At 43.4% G+C, this 16,311-nt stretch overlaps 1 protein-coding gene across 1 annotated transcript in view; it reads left to right on the top strand.

The window, feature by feature from the left end:
- The window catches only part of DNAAF9 (dynein axonemal assembly factor 9), a 597,478-nt gene that overhangs the window by 115,834 nt on the left and 465,333 nt on the right, over nucleotides 1-16,311 (top strand). The window contains exons 3-4 of the mRNA XM_069205040.1: nucleotides 5,044-5,163; nucleotides 15,121-15,245. Coding sequence (XP_069061141.1) covers nucleotides 5,044-5,163; nucleotides 15,121-15,245 — 245 coding nt within the window. The remainder of the gene's footprint in view (nucleotides 1-5,043; nucleotides 5,164-15,120; nucleotides 15,246-16,311) is intronic.

Below are 16,311 nucleotides of genomic sequence, written 5' to 3'. Positions count from 1 at the left end.
AAGCACTGTATAAAACAAATTATTATTCTCAATTTGTGTAGCCACCTAAATCAAGTGTAAATAATATTTGACGATTAAGTACATGACATATTGCTGATGTGGGTGCTAAACATGGAGGGGGAGACTAGCTACACGAGTGGTCTTTAAGTCTGAAATCTATGTTCAGTTCATGATTTATACTGGTGCTCACACACCACTGTCTTCATCCCACATATACTAATCCTTAAATAAAAAAAATGTTCCTAAGAGTCCTTTAAGTTTTCTTTTAGTCTAAACTTCAGTTCTCTGAATGGTACTCTAGCCCAGATGAGATTATGATAAGAAAAATAGTTGTGTAAGCACCAGAATAGACCAAACTTCTATTGTTATGATTACTATGCTTATTATGAATTTTAAGATTATTATTACTGTTATAGTGATTATTAGCATGATGATGGTTATTGTGCAACATGCAGGTGGCTGCAAGAAGCACTGTAGAAGAATTAAAGGGAACATCTCTAGATGATAGATACAAAAGAACCAGGTGGGGTTGCATCATAGGCTGAATGACCTCAGAACTGGCTTAAATTGGTATCATGCAAGGTTGTGTGGCTTAATGGGGTTATGTCAGCTAGTAGGAAACGTGTGCACCAGTACTTATCATCTGATAAGCCCTGTACAATGTCTCAGAACTTGTTTTTATTTTTTATCGCAAGTTTGATAAAATGTATGAATGGTGAAAAGACCGATTGCAACCTTGAATTGTGAGACCACTGGCTTCAAATCTTAATAGCAAAAGGCTTTTTATCCTCCGACTGCTTGGTCATCCTAACTAATTCATACTAATGGTGCATGATGAATTGCCTTCTATGCCGGAGTGTTGTGGTTCTCATTTTTTGCTTTAGACAATGTTTGCAATTGTGCAGCAAAGCAAATACCTGTGACTCTGCTGAATCTTAATACGAATAATGAGATAATGTACATCTTTGCAGACACCATGTCATAGATTTCAATTTCCGAGCATGTCCTTCTCGGACACAGTTTTAAACAAGCCTCTTGTTGTAGTGCACTTCCTCTCCAAAGTTTGGCTATGGTTGTTCTAATATTTCCATTTATTTGGACAAAGGTGAACTGGAACATAAGAGTACATAAGTTGCTGAATATAGAGGCTCCTGTGATCCTAATTCTGGCTGATCAAAGTCGGATCACTGGAGGTGGTGATGCACCATCTGCAGTCGACAGTCTTGCTACTGTTAAACCTCTGCTTATCATTTAGCAGCCCCAAATCTAACCTGCAGCCCTCCCAGTGCCACCAGTTCATAGTGTTAGTTTTGGACACTAGCCTTTTCCTCCGTTTTCCTCCTCCTTTTCAGGGAATTGTTCAACTATGGGAAAATGGTCCTAAACTTTCTAGAGGGTGTGTGAGTGTCAGTCCTGTAAATATTACACCTGATCGGTCTGCTGGCTTCCTGCATTCTCCTGGCATATTGGACATTGGCCTATGAGGGCTCTGCAGTGGTGCTTCCAGGGGCAGTGGTTTCAGTACAGTAGAACTGTCGGGCTTCATAGTAGTGCTGTAGCGGATGTGGCGCACCTGCACCTTGGGATGATCTTTATTCCCCCTCAGACCATGGCTGCAATAGTAAGGGATGTACCTTTGCCGAGAGGCGTTGAGGCTGTGGTCTTGACCACACTGTTCAATTATCCGGTTGTGAGGAAGATTCATCAAGACTGGACCCAGTCATTCTCGTTGCTCAGATTGGCTCAAGAAGGGATGGTAGGCATACCTTTGCTGCTTCTCCCTATGCCCCCTTCTCAAGCTGCCATTCAGACTGCATCTTCTTTCCAAGTCGGTGGGATAGTCCTAAATCCCATATTTCCCAGGCCACCCCTGGCCAGTGCCTGGCCCTTGAGTGGGAACATTGAAGTTCTTTTCAGCTGCCATTGCCGGTGGTCGATGTATTTCCATCAGCTCATCGCCCCTCACAAAATCTGTCTATTGGAGCAGATGGAACAGCTTTCCTTCATGGTGTGCAGACAACAGCATAGTCTCTCCAGTCTTGTTGGTGGCAAATCCTACAGTTTTCACCCCCTACTCCAGAGAAGTGGCAGTCTGTACTGTAAAGGGATATTTGGCTGTGTTGTCGACATTCCTCGATCTTCCTGCCCAGCCTTCCCTGTTCAAACACCCTATTGTGGTGCACTTTATGGAGAGGTTGACTAATTTGTGTCCAACTCCCTCTGTTCTGTCCCAGTGGGACCTTAATCTTGTTTCGGAATTTTTTATGGAGTTTCTGTTTGAGCCTCTTCACAGTTGCGGATGTTTTCCTTTAAAACACTTTTTTTGTGGTGAGATGGGTGAGTAAATTACTGCCCTTGAGTTCCCCTCTGCAATTTACTTTATTCGTCCCTGGCACATTAATTTTCTGATTCAGGGCTGCTTTCCTCCTTCAACGGTGACTCCCTTTCACTTGGGTTAGCCCATCACCTTGCTGACCTTCTATTTCCCCTCATTCCACCCCAGGAAGGTGGAAGAGTGGCTTAATCGTTTGGATTCTCAGTGGTGGTCAGTTTCTGTCTGGACCGTACCAGACGTATGACTGGTTGATCGGCTCTTTGTTGGGTACTGCGGTTCCACAAATGATAAGGAGGCCTAGAAGCAAATGCAGTCCAGATGGATCATCCTCTGCATCAAGACCTGCTATGCTTTGGACAAGAAAGAACCCCAGAAAGAATCAGGGCTCATTCCACCACGCTCAGATTTTCAACTTTTACCCTTGCCAAAGGTTTGCCATTGCTGAGATTTGCAAGTAGGTTGCATGGGCATTCTTAAGCTCTTTGACTAAGTGTTACTAACTGGATTCTGAAGTGCATAGGGAGGACGACTTTGCCAGATCAGTTTTGCAGGGCTTTCTCATCCAACCGTCGATCAGCGTCTCCTGGAGGGAAGGGTTCTGCCTTAGAATGTATTCTAAAGGCAAGGAGTCTGCAGGCAAAAGAAGCTACTTACATGCGGTAATGATATTTCTGGTGGATACTGTAGTTACCTGCAGGTTCCTCACCATTCCTGCCAGCCTTACCATTTGATGGATGTGTTATAGGGAATGCTATTAAGGTTCAACTTTAAACTTGATAGTGCACCACTTTATTTTGATGCTACTCCAGCTACTCGACTCGAAGGCTTGAAGAAAATGGATGGAAACTGATGTCATTGCACCGGGTAGGCTTTATATGGCTTCGTTGATGACGTCCGATATCACTTCCAGCATCGATGTAAAGCCAGCTGTCCCTGCCGGTAATTGAGAGCTTAGAAGTGTCCAGACCCAGTGTGATACCTCGGATTATTCTACAGGTGAGGAATCTGTAGGTAGATAGAATATCCACCAGAAGATGGTTACCGTAACTGTTTCTTTTTATCTAATTTACTGCTCCAGGTTAAGGGAGTGGTTTGCTCTTCAGAGGCTAGGGATCTGTTGAGACACAGCTGACACTTGAACTGGTTATCTTTCAGTATCTGGAAAAACAAGAGTATATTTGTCAGTAGTAGTGCTCATCCAGTGGCATGTTGCCTGTTTGTTGTACAACAGCAGAATAGAACTAGACGTAGAGTGAAACAATACACTTTAATGTGGATCTCTGCCATTTGTTTGTAGTGTAAAGTAACATATAGCCGTGCACTTACTGGAGTCCATCTTAAACATATATCTATAAGGAAGACAGAGGGGCCTGTGCACAGTCAGGGTTGCATGTGCCAGGGAATTATCAATATCAGTAGCAATATGATTTCCCTGAGATGCTAATCAAGCTGCAGCAGAACAAAACACTTTAGTGTCTTTGGGATTTTTTCTCTCAGATGTTATTGGATGAAGACGCTGCCTTAGCGACAGCACCGAACTAACATTGATGACTGAGTGCCAGACTTAATGAAACAATACAATATACTGTATGCCTTACTCATTTAGGATGGTTTGTGACAACTTGCTTTGAAAAAGCAGCTTGGACTCAAGGATCCAGTAGCCCGAAGAGTAGCAGAAAACCTTCTACTTGTAACCAGGGGCAGATATGACAACCTGGCACTTGCTCCATGTTATTGTTCTAGTGGATTTGGGGGTCGGATTGGCTGCTTCCCTATACTGAAACTCTTCCTAGTCTGTGGGTCCTCTTGTTATCTCTCCTGTATAGCGGGAATCTCTGCCTTTCTTAAGGATCGTTCAGTTGGCGGCGCAATCCTTAATATTAGCAGGATTCATGGACCTCAATTTAAAATGAAGTCACGTGTGTATTGTTTAATTTCTAAATTTATACATATTTATGACTCAAAAGTCATTGACTTAATCATACAAAGACTGTGAGGGGAGGTCACTAGATAAGCAGTATACTGTCTCGTGTGGCACAAGAAGGCGCTCTTCAGATGTTGATCCCGGATCTGAAGAGGATCTTTGAGTTAAATCGGAATTCATTAGTGTTAAGTTCCAACAGCCTAGAAAGAATGGGTTACATGAAGTAAATATCCCATTGTTCAGTATGAAAAATACATTTTAAATTTTGTATCTGATGAAGGAATGTGAGTTATTTTTCTGCTTGCTAAGAACTTGCTTTACTCCCAGCTTCTAAGTATAGGGCGAAAATGCTCCCACTCCAGAAGCTTATCTGAACCCCCTGCGGGAGCATTCCCTTAACTGTTTTGGGAAGATCAGAGTATCATCACTTTCCAGATATGTTGACATAACCATTGGTGTACTAACCTAACATAAGTTTAGTAGCTTATTGCATGTTATTATGAAGTAGCACATCGTATTTGTAACTTGTTTTTAGTGTTGTAATTTTAATCCCAGCTGGTTTTGCTGTGCATTAGTCGAAGGTATGTATACCATGGTGAATTGCCCATTCTGGAGCAATGTGCGAAGCGCTTGATAATATTATAGATACTCGAATATGTGTATGCTTGCATGGTAGCCTTAAAACGTGCTTGTGAATTTCTTGCAAGGATTGATAGTCTTATATCTGTGTAATAGGTCATATGATTATATGATTATTTGATTATTTTATTGATTTGTTTTGCAGGAATCGACAGCAGATACAATGAAGGCTGCAGAGAACTGGCAAATTACTTACTGTTTGATTTGTATAACCAGAAAAATAATGATTTTGAAAACCTTGGATTTCCTGAGGAAGCCCTAGATGGTATGTTTGATCTTACAAACTAGCCTACGTAGTGGAAAGTTGCAGGGTTACAGCTTGGGGACTGTTCAAACCATAGTTGCTGTGCAGTATCTGAATAAGGAGACCGATAGTGGTATTGTTTTCAAACACTTGTATAGCACACAGTCTTCTTTACCATAGCATCTCAGTGCCTTTTCGTAGTCCGTAGTATGACAGCTGCATCATTTCCATTGCAGACTCCGTAGTAAAAGCAGAATTTAGCAAATCTAGTTCATAACAAAACTATTCACTAACGTACAGTAAAGTGAAGAGTTAAGTTACAACTTGGAGAAGATATTATTGTCATAGGCGTTTTGAAGAACAAGAAGAAAATATAGCAGATATCCTTGACTGTTTGATTCAAGATGTAGAAGATTAATTGCTGATCACAGCGAAGTCCTAGGCACATGGAACACTTATTGAATAACCTGGGTATGGGTGCCATGGTGGAGGAGATTGGAGTAAATAATATGTTCCCTAACTGGTCTCTTAAACATTTGTATTCCAAAACCATTGGGCACACAGCTCAAACATCCAATTAGCAAACAACCGTCTGTCAATATCCTTCACATCAACTACCATTCAAAACACGCATTCAGATACGGAAGGTACTCTAGAACAGCCCACCTCCTTCATTAGGACCTGTCTTCTCTGTTGTAAAAGTTATGCTTCTCTCGCTCCTATACATGGTAGGTCTCTCCCAGGTTTGCAGAACATATTTACTTGTTTTGCCCTTACCTTTAAAACAATTTCTAAGATTGAATTTCTTTTTCTTCTGCCACCAAGTCTCATCTAATGGTAACCAGGCACCCGCTGAATTATGCACACTCTCCATGATGGGTCTCTACTGCTGTAATAAGTAAGCGTATCAGTTCCCCCAGCCATCCCCCCATGCTACAAGGCTGATTCACAATCGTGTTTCCAGTCATAAAGCAAACCTATAACCAGAAAAATGAATGCAGTACATTATACATAATTGTCATGATTAATGAAACATGATTAATGAAACATGATTAATGAAACATGATTAATGAAACATATTGATATGAGCAGTTGTGACCTATTCTACTTTTCAAGTTCACTCTCTCTGAACGGCAAAGCTGTAGGGATTTCCAAGCATCAGGTTGTGCTAAACGTATCTAAGCACCACTATTTCACTTAATGAATTGGCCATAGGTGGTTACCATGTATTAAAAAAAATGCAAGTGTTCTAGTAAAATGTTGCTACAGCAGTGTTAACGGGGGATCCTGTGTTATAGAGATATGTCTAACATGAAATAAAACTTAACACAGTTTGAAAAGTTTTATTTGCCAGTATTTGTAATTCTATTCTTGTGTCTCTATTGTATGGAAATAAAATACATGTGCTAGAAGTGAGCATAAAGAAATGTGCATATGCATGGAATCAGAAATTCCACTCGCCAGTATTATCTATAGAGTTTTCTGAGCTTTACAGCCTACACAGACCGTGCCTCGCATTACAGTGCCCTGCTACAGGATGTCTTCTTTCTGGGGATCCTCAAACAGGAAATGACATTGAAAACTGCTAAACCCTCCCACCAACTCTTGGAAGTTCCAGGGAAAAGCAGCTTGAACAGTGTAGGGTAGGGATTTGAAGGGGTCTGGGTGCCAATGTACCAGGTCAGAAAACACCTGGCCTGAGACCGAAAGTCCTATGGGCAGGGTAGGATGATTTTGTAGCCAGTCGGTGTGCATCTTTATGCCAAGCAATGTGGGAGGGGCACAAAATAGGGTGATGGGTGGGCAGATTACAGAAGGTTCTCTTCGCTCTTCTCCATCTTACTCATAGCTGCGTCTGTTTTTCTAAATATGGATTCTGTAAGACAATTGTTCCTCAAAAATATTATGCAGAGTTGAATCATAAAGTTTCACATCTTCACACACTCCTTGCCCATCTGTGGGAAAGTACACTCTTTTTGCCATGGTTACCCCCATTTTCTGCCTGTCAGTGTGCGTGACTGGGTTCACTGGGATACTGCTAACCAGGACCCCAGTCATTATGGCCTCTCTTCTCTAAATGTGGTTGTTGCATAGTGGTAACCCAGTATTCCACCCACAATTAGCATACTGGTGCCCCCTTATAAGTCCCTAGTATATGGTACTTAGGTACCCAGACCATTGGGATTCCAGGGGGTCCCTATGGGCTACAGCATATCTACCACCCATAGGGAGCCCATGCAAAGGCTTCTGCAGGACTGCCATTGCAGCCTCCGTTAAAAGGTGCACACACCCTTTCACTGCCATTTACACTGCACCAGGTCACTTATAAGTCACCCCTATAGCAGGCCCTCCAGCCCTGAGGGCAGGGTGCCGAGTACCTGTGTGAGGGCACCCCTGCACTAGCGGAGGTGCCCCCCACGACCTCCAGGTTCATTTTCCTAGACTTTGTGAGTGCGGGTAGCCATTTTACGCGTGTATTGGACATAGGTTACTACCTATGTCTAGCTACATGATGGTAACTCCGAACATTGGCATGTTTGGTATCAACCATGTTGGAATCATACCCCAAGGCTTTTGCAAGCATTGATTGCATGATTTCATGCACTCTTGGGGCTTCTTAGAGGACCTCCAGTATTGCCATTCCAGCCTTCTGAGGTTATCCAGGCAGCCCCAGCTGCTGCCACCTCTCAGACAGGTTTGTGCCCTCATGTTGCTTGAGCAGCGCAAGCCCAGGAAGGCAGAACAAAGGATTTCCTTTGGGAGAGGGCTGTTACACCCTCTCCCTTTAGAAATAGATGTTACAGGCATGCGAGGGGTAGCCTCCCCAAGCCACTCGAAATGCTTTGAAGGGCACATTTGGTGCCCTCCATGCATAATCCTGTCGCGTGGGCTCTCATTATTCTAAATGAGACTACTGGATTTCTAGGTAGCAGGATCTATAACGGTGTGGGGGACTGAGTCTGACCCACGTGTAAAGAACTCTGTCACCCTAAATCCGGTTTTTGCTCCGGCTAACTAGCAGTGCCTCATTTCTCCCATGTGGAAGGAATGATTTGGCAGCCGAGCGCATGACATCTTTGGAACTTCTCAGGGAAGTCGTGGTTACTCAGATCCAAACCAACTCTCTTATTTCCAATATGATCTCATATACAAATGACAAAGACAGTATAAGTTTTATATTATGTTTTAATAAAACGACTGTATTTTAGATATTATGGCGTGAGCCGCAATAACCAGAACGATACAACACAGTAGGATTGAAATAGTTACCAGGAGAGTAAAACATAAGAACAAAGCTATCATATTGTCTAACAGTTTCTACTCTCCCTCTGCTTGTTCTATTTAGAGCACAGCATGTTAAGCTTCTAGCTTGCCTATTAGAATCACTGTGGAGACATCAGCCCTCCTACCTGAGCAAAGACCTGTGATCTTGGTTCAGCATCTGCAACGAGGCAGTCAGCGTCTAGTTGTGGTTCCCTGGTCGGAATCTCCCTCTTGCATGTATTGGGACAAGGAATGCCAAGTCTAAACTCCTACCACGTCTATCGGCAATGTACCAGACTGTATCCTTGACTGAAGCACAGAGTAAATATGTTATGGAGAACTCCAGTGCTGAAGTAGGCAAAACAGTGTGATATGAATAAAAAAACAACACCGTAGAACTGGCTATTTGAAAAATAACAGTACGAAGCCTAATAAAAAGCATGTAGAGCAAAGTGCACAGAGGCTCCAAGCTGTCAGCAAATGAATAAAATATATTCAGGGCAAAGTGTACAAAGGCCTAAAGCCTGAAGCTAAAGCGCAATGAATACGTAAAACTAACCACACTACAATCCAGTCTACACCGGTTCAGGGACCCCCATTCCCTGCTCTGGTGCGAAACTGGACAAAGGAAAGGGGAGTGATCACTCCTCTGTCGATCACCACCTCAGGGGTGGTGCTCAGAGCTCCTGAAGAGGGCCCCTGGGTTTTGCCACCTTGGATTGCAAATTGGCAGGGAACTCTGGGAGCATCTGAATAGCCAGTGCCAGCAGGTGACATCAGAGCCCTCCCTGATAGGTGCTTACCTGTTTAGCTGACCAATCCCCCTTTCAGGGCTATTTAGGTCTCTCCTTTGGGTGGTTCTTCAGAGTAGTATTGCAAGACTCCAACAGGAATCCTCTGCATCCTCCACTTCACCTTCTCACCGAAGAAACTGCATCTGAACCCTCCAGGAACTCTACAAACTGCAACAAAAAAAAAGCAAAGACGACTTCTGCAACATTGTATATTCAGCTCCTTCCAGCAGCTGCAACTGTTTCCAGGTCATGCATCCTCAGAGGGCAGCCTGTCTTCAGTCTGCACCAGAAGAACAAAGGAATCTCGCTTGGAGTGAAGGAGTCACTCCCCCGCTTTAGCAGGCACCTCACTGCATCGACGACCAGCTGGGTGGATCCCCTCTCCTGACGAGCTGCATGGATCCTGCATCATGGGTGGTTGACTGAAGTGGTTCCGACGGCCCTTACGGCCTACTGTCCAACTTAAGTGGAGGTAAGAGCTTGCCTCCTCACGTAAGACAGTACCCCCGTGCACCGCATGTTTTGCAGTTGCCAAGGCTTGTTGGCATCTTTCCACACAGTTCTTAGTGCACTGTGCAGCTCTGGCTCCCAGCACTCTATCCTGCGACACACATCTTCCTGCGTGGTTCTCCAGCGGTGTGGGAGCCTTTCTAGTAGTGCTGCGTGGGCCTCCTTTTGCACCTCCTTTGTCCCCGCGATGTGGGACTCCTGGGTGCGCTGCCTGGTTTTCCATGGGCTGTCTGAGTTGCTGAGAGCCCCCTCTGTCTCTGCTTTCTGGGTAGAGTACACCTGGTCCTTCCTGGTCCCGGGCAGCACCATTTTCCGCTAACCATGAGCTTTGCCAATGCTTGTTGGCGGACTCAAGTGACGCAAACCAGACTGCAATCGTCCATACAGCATGGGACTTCATTTGCACCAACCAGGAACGTGAATCCATCTTTTTGGGTGCAGTACTGACTGTTCTTCGTCACTGGTGGTTCTTCTTTTGAAACTTCGTCCGGGTTAGCAGGGGATCTGGTTCTCCCTGGACTGTTCAGTGCTTCTTGGACTTGGTCCCCTTCTTCCACAGGTCTTCAGGTCCAGGAATCCACTGTTGGTGTCTTGCAGTCTCTTCTGGTTCTTGCATAATCTTCTTTCTCATGTTTCTGTGTGTTGTAGGAAGGTTACTGTGTTTTACTCCTGCATTCCTGGGCTCTGGGGTGGGTTCTAGTACTTACCTTTGGTGGGTTCTAATACTCCCAGTGCCCCTCTACACACTACAATTGCCTAGGTGGAAACCGACATTCACATTCTACTTTCTTAGTATATGGTTTGTGTTCCCCCAGGCCCATTTCTAACTATTGTGATTTTCACTAATTGCACTGTTTTCTAACTGTTTTTACACCGGTTTTATACTAGTGTATATAGTTTGTGTATTACTTACCTCCTAAGGGAGTATAGTCTCTATGGTATTTTGGCATTTGTGTCACCAAAATAAAGTACCTTTATTTTATTAACACTGAATATTTTCTTTCATGTGTGACTACAGTGTTATTGCTTGAGGTTTGCATGTTTCCTAGATCAGACTTGGCTGCTCAGCTACAGCCTCCCCTAGAGAGCCTGGCTTCTAGACACTGCCTACATTTCACTAATAAGTGATAACTGGACCTGGTATATGGTGTAAGTATCATAGGCACCCACTACAAACCAGGCCAGCCTCCTACACCATCCAGTTATGGGATGTCCAGTTACTGCTGAGTCAGACAAGCAGCATGAAAGTCAATATAGCTGGCTTGGAAGTGAAAGTGCTTCGCTGGTTGGTGAGTTTGTTTGTGATATTGTGAATTATGTTCACTAAATTGTAATTGCTCTCAATCTCTAGTCTCTTAGGACAGTACTTGGAATGGGGACTGTAATATATCTGTTCATAGGATGCAGGGCATGACCTGTGCAAACAGATATCAAGCGGCAAAATAGACTATGCAATGTACTGCTTCTTTGCGGGAAGCAGCTTCAGTGAAAGGTTGACTAAGGTGCACATTTAATATTCTGGGATCTTGCTTGAGTTGAGGTACCCAGGGTTGTGAAGCAAATGGGCCTTAGCACAGCTTTGTTTTTAGTTTCCATCCTCAAGATGTGTGAAACAAGTAATGAGGACAGTATACAAGGTCTCTTGGATCAGCCGTGTCCTTGTTCATGTTGTATTCTTAGGTGTCTTCTATACTTCTGCTTGTTCTTGATAGTGGGCCGCAAAGAAGGTTCCTTGCACCAAGACGGGTCACAGATAGCTGATAAATTGAAAATGCTGAAATGTCCTTCTGCTATGCTTGTGGACATGCTTGGCAGTCTACTACACCAAAGCTAGGTTTTTTCTGGAGTGTGGGTGTTGGTGGGGTCTTGCAATCTGCCTTCTGCTACAACACTTATTTCAAAGTAGGAGCCAACAACCACTATGTGCTTTCAGTTTACATCATCTGTTGCTTACTTTATTTTTAAATATTATGTTTAAACAATTAAAAATATCACATATTTGCTGTCACAATGATACAAATAAGCTATCTAAAACCTTAAATTAGAGAAAATTATAGGTAACACTTAAGCTTTAACTAAATTCATTATGTTGCATTATATTTTTTTCCAGCACCCTTGACATTTGAAAACAAGGTAATGGGGACAAGAATGTATATACACTAGGGGTCACAGTTGGTCACCAAATCATAAGTTACACCAGATGTTATAAGTTCATCCAAAAGTTTCAAAATGTATTTGCAAAGTTTGAATAAATGTACCTTCTTCACAGCAGTTATTGATTATTGCTATGTTTGATATTTTAAATATAAATAGATCAATGATTAATCCGTTCCTGAAAATAATTTTTACTTTTTTTGCTTATTTTCATGCAATGAATGGATCAGAAATTGTTCTGATGGATACTTCTAATCGCAGATTCCGCAGCTTTTTTTTTCCTGCCAGAGTGGATTTTGAAGTTTTCGCAGTAGTGTTCCTGTGCGCCGCCGGGTGGCACTGTGTGGCTGTGCGCTGATCTCGATCTGCCCCGGAAATGACAGTGCGGAGCTGCATATAAGTGTCACTCCTGTGGATTGTCTTCTGTTCCTTTCTTTCTGCGCCTTCGAACGCGGATCAGAAGCACTGCTCCCTTTTTCATGGGAATGATTATACTCTGCAAATGAAGTCTGTGTGGAGGTCTCTCCTAGCTGCATGTGGTTCAGCTGTTTGCGGTGCAGGCGTGCCCATCCATTAAGGGCGTATAGCCTGTTTTTTTTTGCCAGAGATACGTCCATCACGTGGAAGTAGAGTAGAGCACAGGAAACACTGGCTAGATTGTGTTCAGGATCTAGGACATAGACCATGATGTCGGCATGTATGGAGACTGTGAGCCTTCTGGGCCTAGAATTCAGACTGCGCTCCTCGAGGTGCACTGCCAGGAGTTCCATGGAAATCATGAACAGCACAAGGGACAGAGGGCAACCGATCAAGGAAGCAAGTGAGACCAATTTATCTGATCACACGCTGTAGGAGATGGGTAGAAGAAGGTTATCCACTTTAGGAAGCTTGAGCTGATTCCGATGTGCTGCACTAGGGCGACTACGAAAGGCCACACTAGGGAATCAAATGTTTTTGTGGCATCTAAAAAGACATAAGTACCTCTCGGACTGTTGGGGGTAACACTCCAGTGGTTTTGGCTTCCTCGAACATGGCCTGAAGGTTCAAAGCCAGCAGCTCAGCATATTCTTTGTAAAAAGAGACAGTGTGATAGTCCAATCCTGGGGTGTTACCACTGAGCTTGCTCCGAATAATGCTGACCCTGCCTGCCACGTCAAATGAGACCTCAAGGCACTGCTGATATGCATCATCGAGTTACGGCTATTGTATTTTGTAAAAATACTCTTGTATTATCTTGGGCTACTGCCAAGGAGGATTGATTCAGAGCAGTGCAATACTGTGTCATTCAACGCATTGCCTCTTCAGTAGGGTAGCAGTGCTCACATTGGTGTCTTATCAGAAGAACAAGTAGGTTGCCTTCAGTTATGCTCCTTCTGGTGAATACTGTATCTAACCACAAATACCTAAGCGCCGTCTCTCCTCCCTTTTCTGTGGAGTGACCTTTTTATGGCGTGACAAGGTCCAGAATTAGAGATCAGCAAACTGATATATCTGCTTGTTTATGCTCTGGTCCAAAAGCTTGGAAAACATCAAGCAAGAAACTAACGTCAATACACAGGGCTGGCTCATATGTGCAGCTCCACGCGTTCAATTTCAGGGTGGAACAAGCCCAACGCAGAGCCGCACAGGCTCAACTGGCCATGCACTAGAGCACTGCTGCGAGAACGTCCGGATCCGTCCGGCGCCTGCAGAGTATTGTGAAGGTGAAGAATCTGTGGCAAGAGTATTCACCAGAAAGACCACTGCCGCACATGAGTAGCTCGTTCTGTGTATTATAGTATATTTCAGTTACCTCCTCCTAGAGGGGCGTGTGATCTTCTTGAATTTCAAATGTACTGCCAGTTAAGAAATAGGAGGAGTCAAAGGCAAAAGGGGCCATGCTCAAGCAACGTATACCCACAAGACCTGCTGGTCTTGCCCCTGTGCAGAACGCAGGCATGTCCTCCGGGCCCCCTCTGTGTTGACACACTTGGCCTGCAGTGCTGTACAAAGGGAGTGGGAATACTAACACTCTTAGTGCAATGTTTTGGAATCGACAGGATTGGAAGGGGGGGCGTGCTCTACTCTCCACTGCCTTGACTGTATGTAATATATATAATACCACCATACCCAAAAAGTGCATCGTGATTCAACAGTGCAAAAGAGCCGCTTGATAAAATGTTTTTTTAAATTTTTTTTTATCTGATGCCATCACCATCCTGACAGGTATTAGCAACTGCCTGGTCTCAAATGGTAATTTCTAGTGTTACTGGTGGGTCTCTGAGTGGTAATCATTTGTATTGCACCAGTTTCCAAGGACCTCGTTTACACAGGACTTCTGAGCCTTAGATGATGTGGTTCCTGCTTGTGAAAATGAAATCCAGCATCACCCACCATGCAGGATGTGGTCACCCCTGCTTCACCTAAGCGTCAAACACTTCATGAAAGTCAAGGTAGCAGTGGTAACAAACAAGGGAGAAAGTACGTACCGGATAGCTGTTCCCCAATCAGTCCATGCAGTGCCAAGGTGCTGAAGGTGCTTGGTTAGTACAGATTGCTGAAGAATTGATCTCCCAACCTGAAAAGTGTAGCAAGAAAGAAAAGAAAGGATAGGCAGATGTGAAGGCTCAGCAGTACGGACATACTAAGGACCGTAGCAGCAGATTTGAGCCACATCAATCTTGTTAAAAAAAAATACTGTGCAGGGGCAGGAAATGTGGCGGCATACAATTGAAACACAGATTCATAGCACTGGCAGTACAAAAGGACTTTGGTGAACGTCTTGAAGATGCGGTTTCCAGTCCTTCCACTGGGTGTCCTTGTACCTATTGGCGAGGAATAGGAGAAGATGAAGCAGTAATGGTGCCTGTTTTGAATTAATAGGCAAAATGTAGACATTGGTAAACGGAGGTGTCTATCTGCGTTTTGAAATTGAGGATATGATGGGCAAGAGCTTTGTCCTAAAGATACAAATCTAGATTTTGATACCCGACGTTTTTGCTCTCCAAGTCATGATTTCCATTCCAGCTTTAGTTGGTTTCTGAATTTCTAAAGCCACTTCTGCCAGCGTTGTTCCTTAAGATTTGCTTGAAGTCCAAATTTAATCAGCATCTAAATACAAGTTATTTTAGAGAAATCTTAGCAGTATGGAGATATTGACATTATTGTGTAAATCATTCTAAGCTCCACTGGTCATACTTTCAAACTGTTACTGCCTTATTTCAGCCCTGGCTCTTTAAACAACCATTAGGCATTCTTTTTTTTTTTTTTTTTTCAGATGTGATCATTTTAATAAGGCCTGACCATGTTCATCTATATTGTAACCCCGTCAACTACTCTTATCTGCTACCATTTGTGGCCTTCTGGAGGAACCTGCATTTTCACTGCATGACTGAAAATGAGGTAGGAAATGTGTGAATTGTTTCATGATAAATATGTGAACCCGTTTTATTACATATGGTAGCTTTCAGAATTTGTTTAGTTGGATGGTGAATGTTTGAAGGCATAAATTGGGTTACTGGAGACCCTACAGTTGCTTGTTCATTCACATGCTGTGTGGTTTATCTAGAAGATAATTATTAATGTTTCCCTAGTTGCATGCTGTGCATTTTCTGTTTCCTATGGACGGTATCAAGCTTGTCAGAAAAGGGATCAGGATGGTTTGTTAAATCTCAGAGCTGATGAGCACATTCACTTATATACAGTAATATGTGTCCCAAAACACCCCTATGAAGTGATCTGTCACTGGAATGTATGTACCAACTAATTACAGCTCTCATGATCTAGCCAGATTTACCACTTGGTAATTTTTTTCGAGACTACATTTTGAGAAACTTCTCCAGGTGAAATTGCTGGACTTCCGACTTTGAGGTCAGAATCAGAATGACCTGTGGTATTGGAGTTTGCACACCAGATTAGGTCAAATGTCCTTTTTTTAGGACCTCAGCTGCATGTGTACATTTTCCAGCCATTTCCCTCTAATTAGTACAAAGATTTATAAGCTCAAATAACTCTGCTCTGGCAGTCTCCAAATGCAGGAACGATAAGGCTCTGTAGGATTCTTCTTTGTAGAAAACATGCCACAAATCAAGTCCACCATCACTCTCATAAACTACACCACTTATGAAACATACCCTTCTCAGCCACCTTTTCTTCATTAAATCCAGTCCTTAGTCAGTGCTAGTGAACCTCCGAGCCTGCAGTGAATTAAGAAACTGCAGTCATCACGAGTACCGACAGTAACTGTTTAAGTAACAGCATGGATCCGCAACTCCCTCAAAGTGGTGAAATCCCTGCAGTTTGTGACTCCATCACTCTTCAGAAAGGATAAATCTTATCTACTATTCCCAGGTGTAGGAAAGTGCCACTGTCGGCATGGTTACCCCCCCCCCCCCCCCCCCCCCACACACACACACATATACTTTTTCCCTAATATTGATGCCAACTTTGATTGAAAGTGTGCTCGGAT

Source organism: Pleurodeles waltl, chromosome 1_2, assembly GCF_031143425.1.
Source record: "Pleurodeles waltl isolate 20211129_DDA chromosome 1_2, aPleWal1.hap1.20221129, whole genome shotgun sequence".
In the NCBI taxonomy this organism is placed as follows: Eukaryota; Metazoa; Chordata; class Amphibia; order Caudata; family Salamandridae; genus Pleurodeles; species Pleurodeles waltl.
Note: the sequence above shows the minus strand (reverse complement) of the source record. Positions and strands in the feature narration are given on the sequence as shown.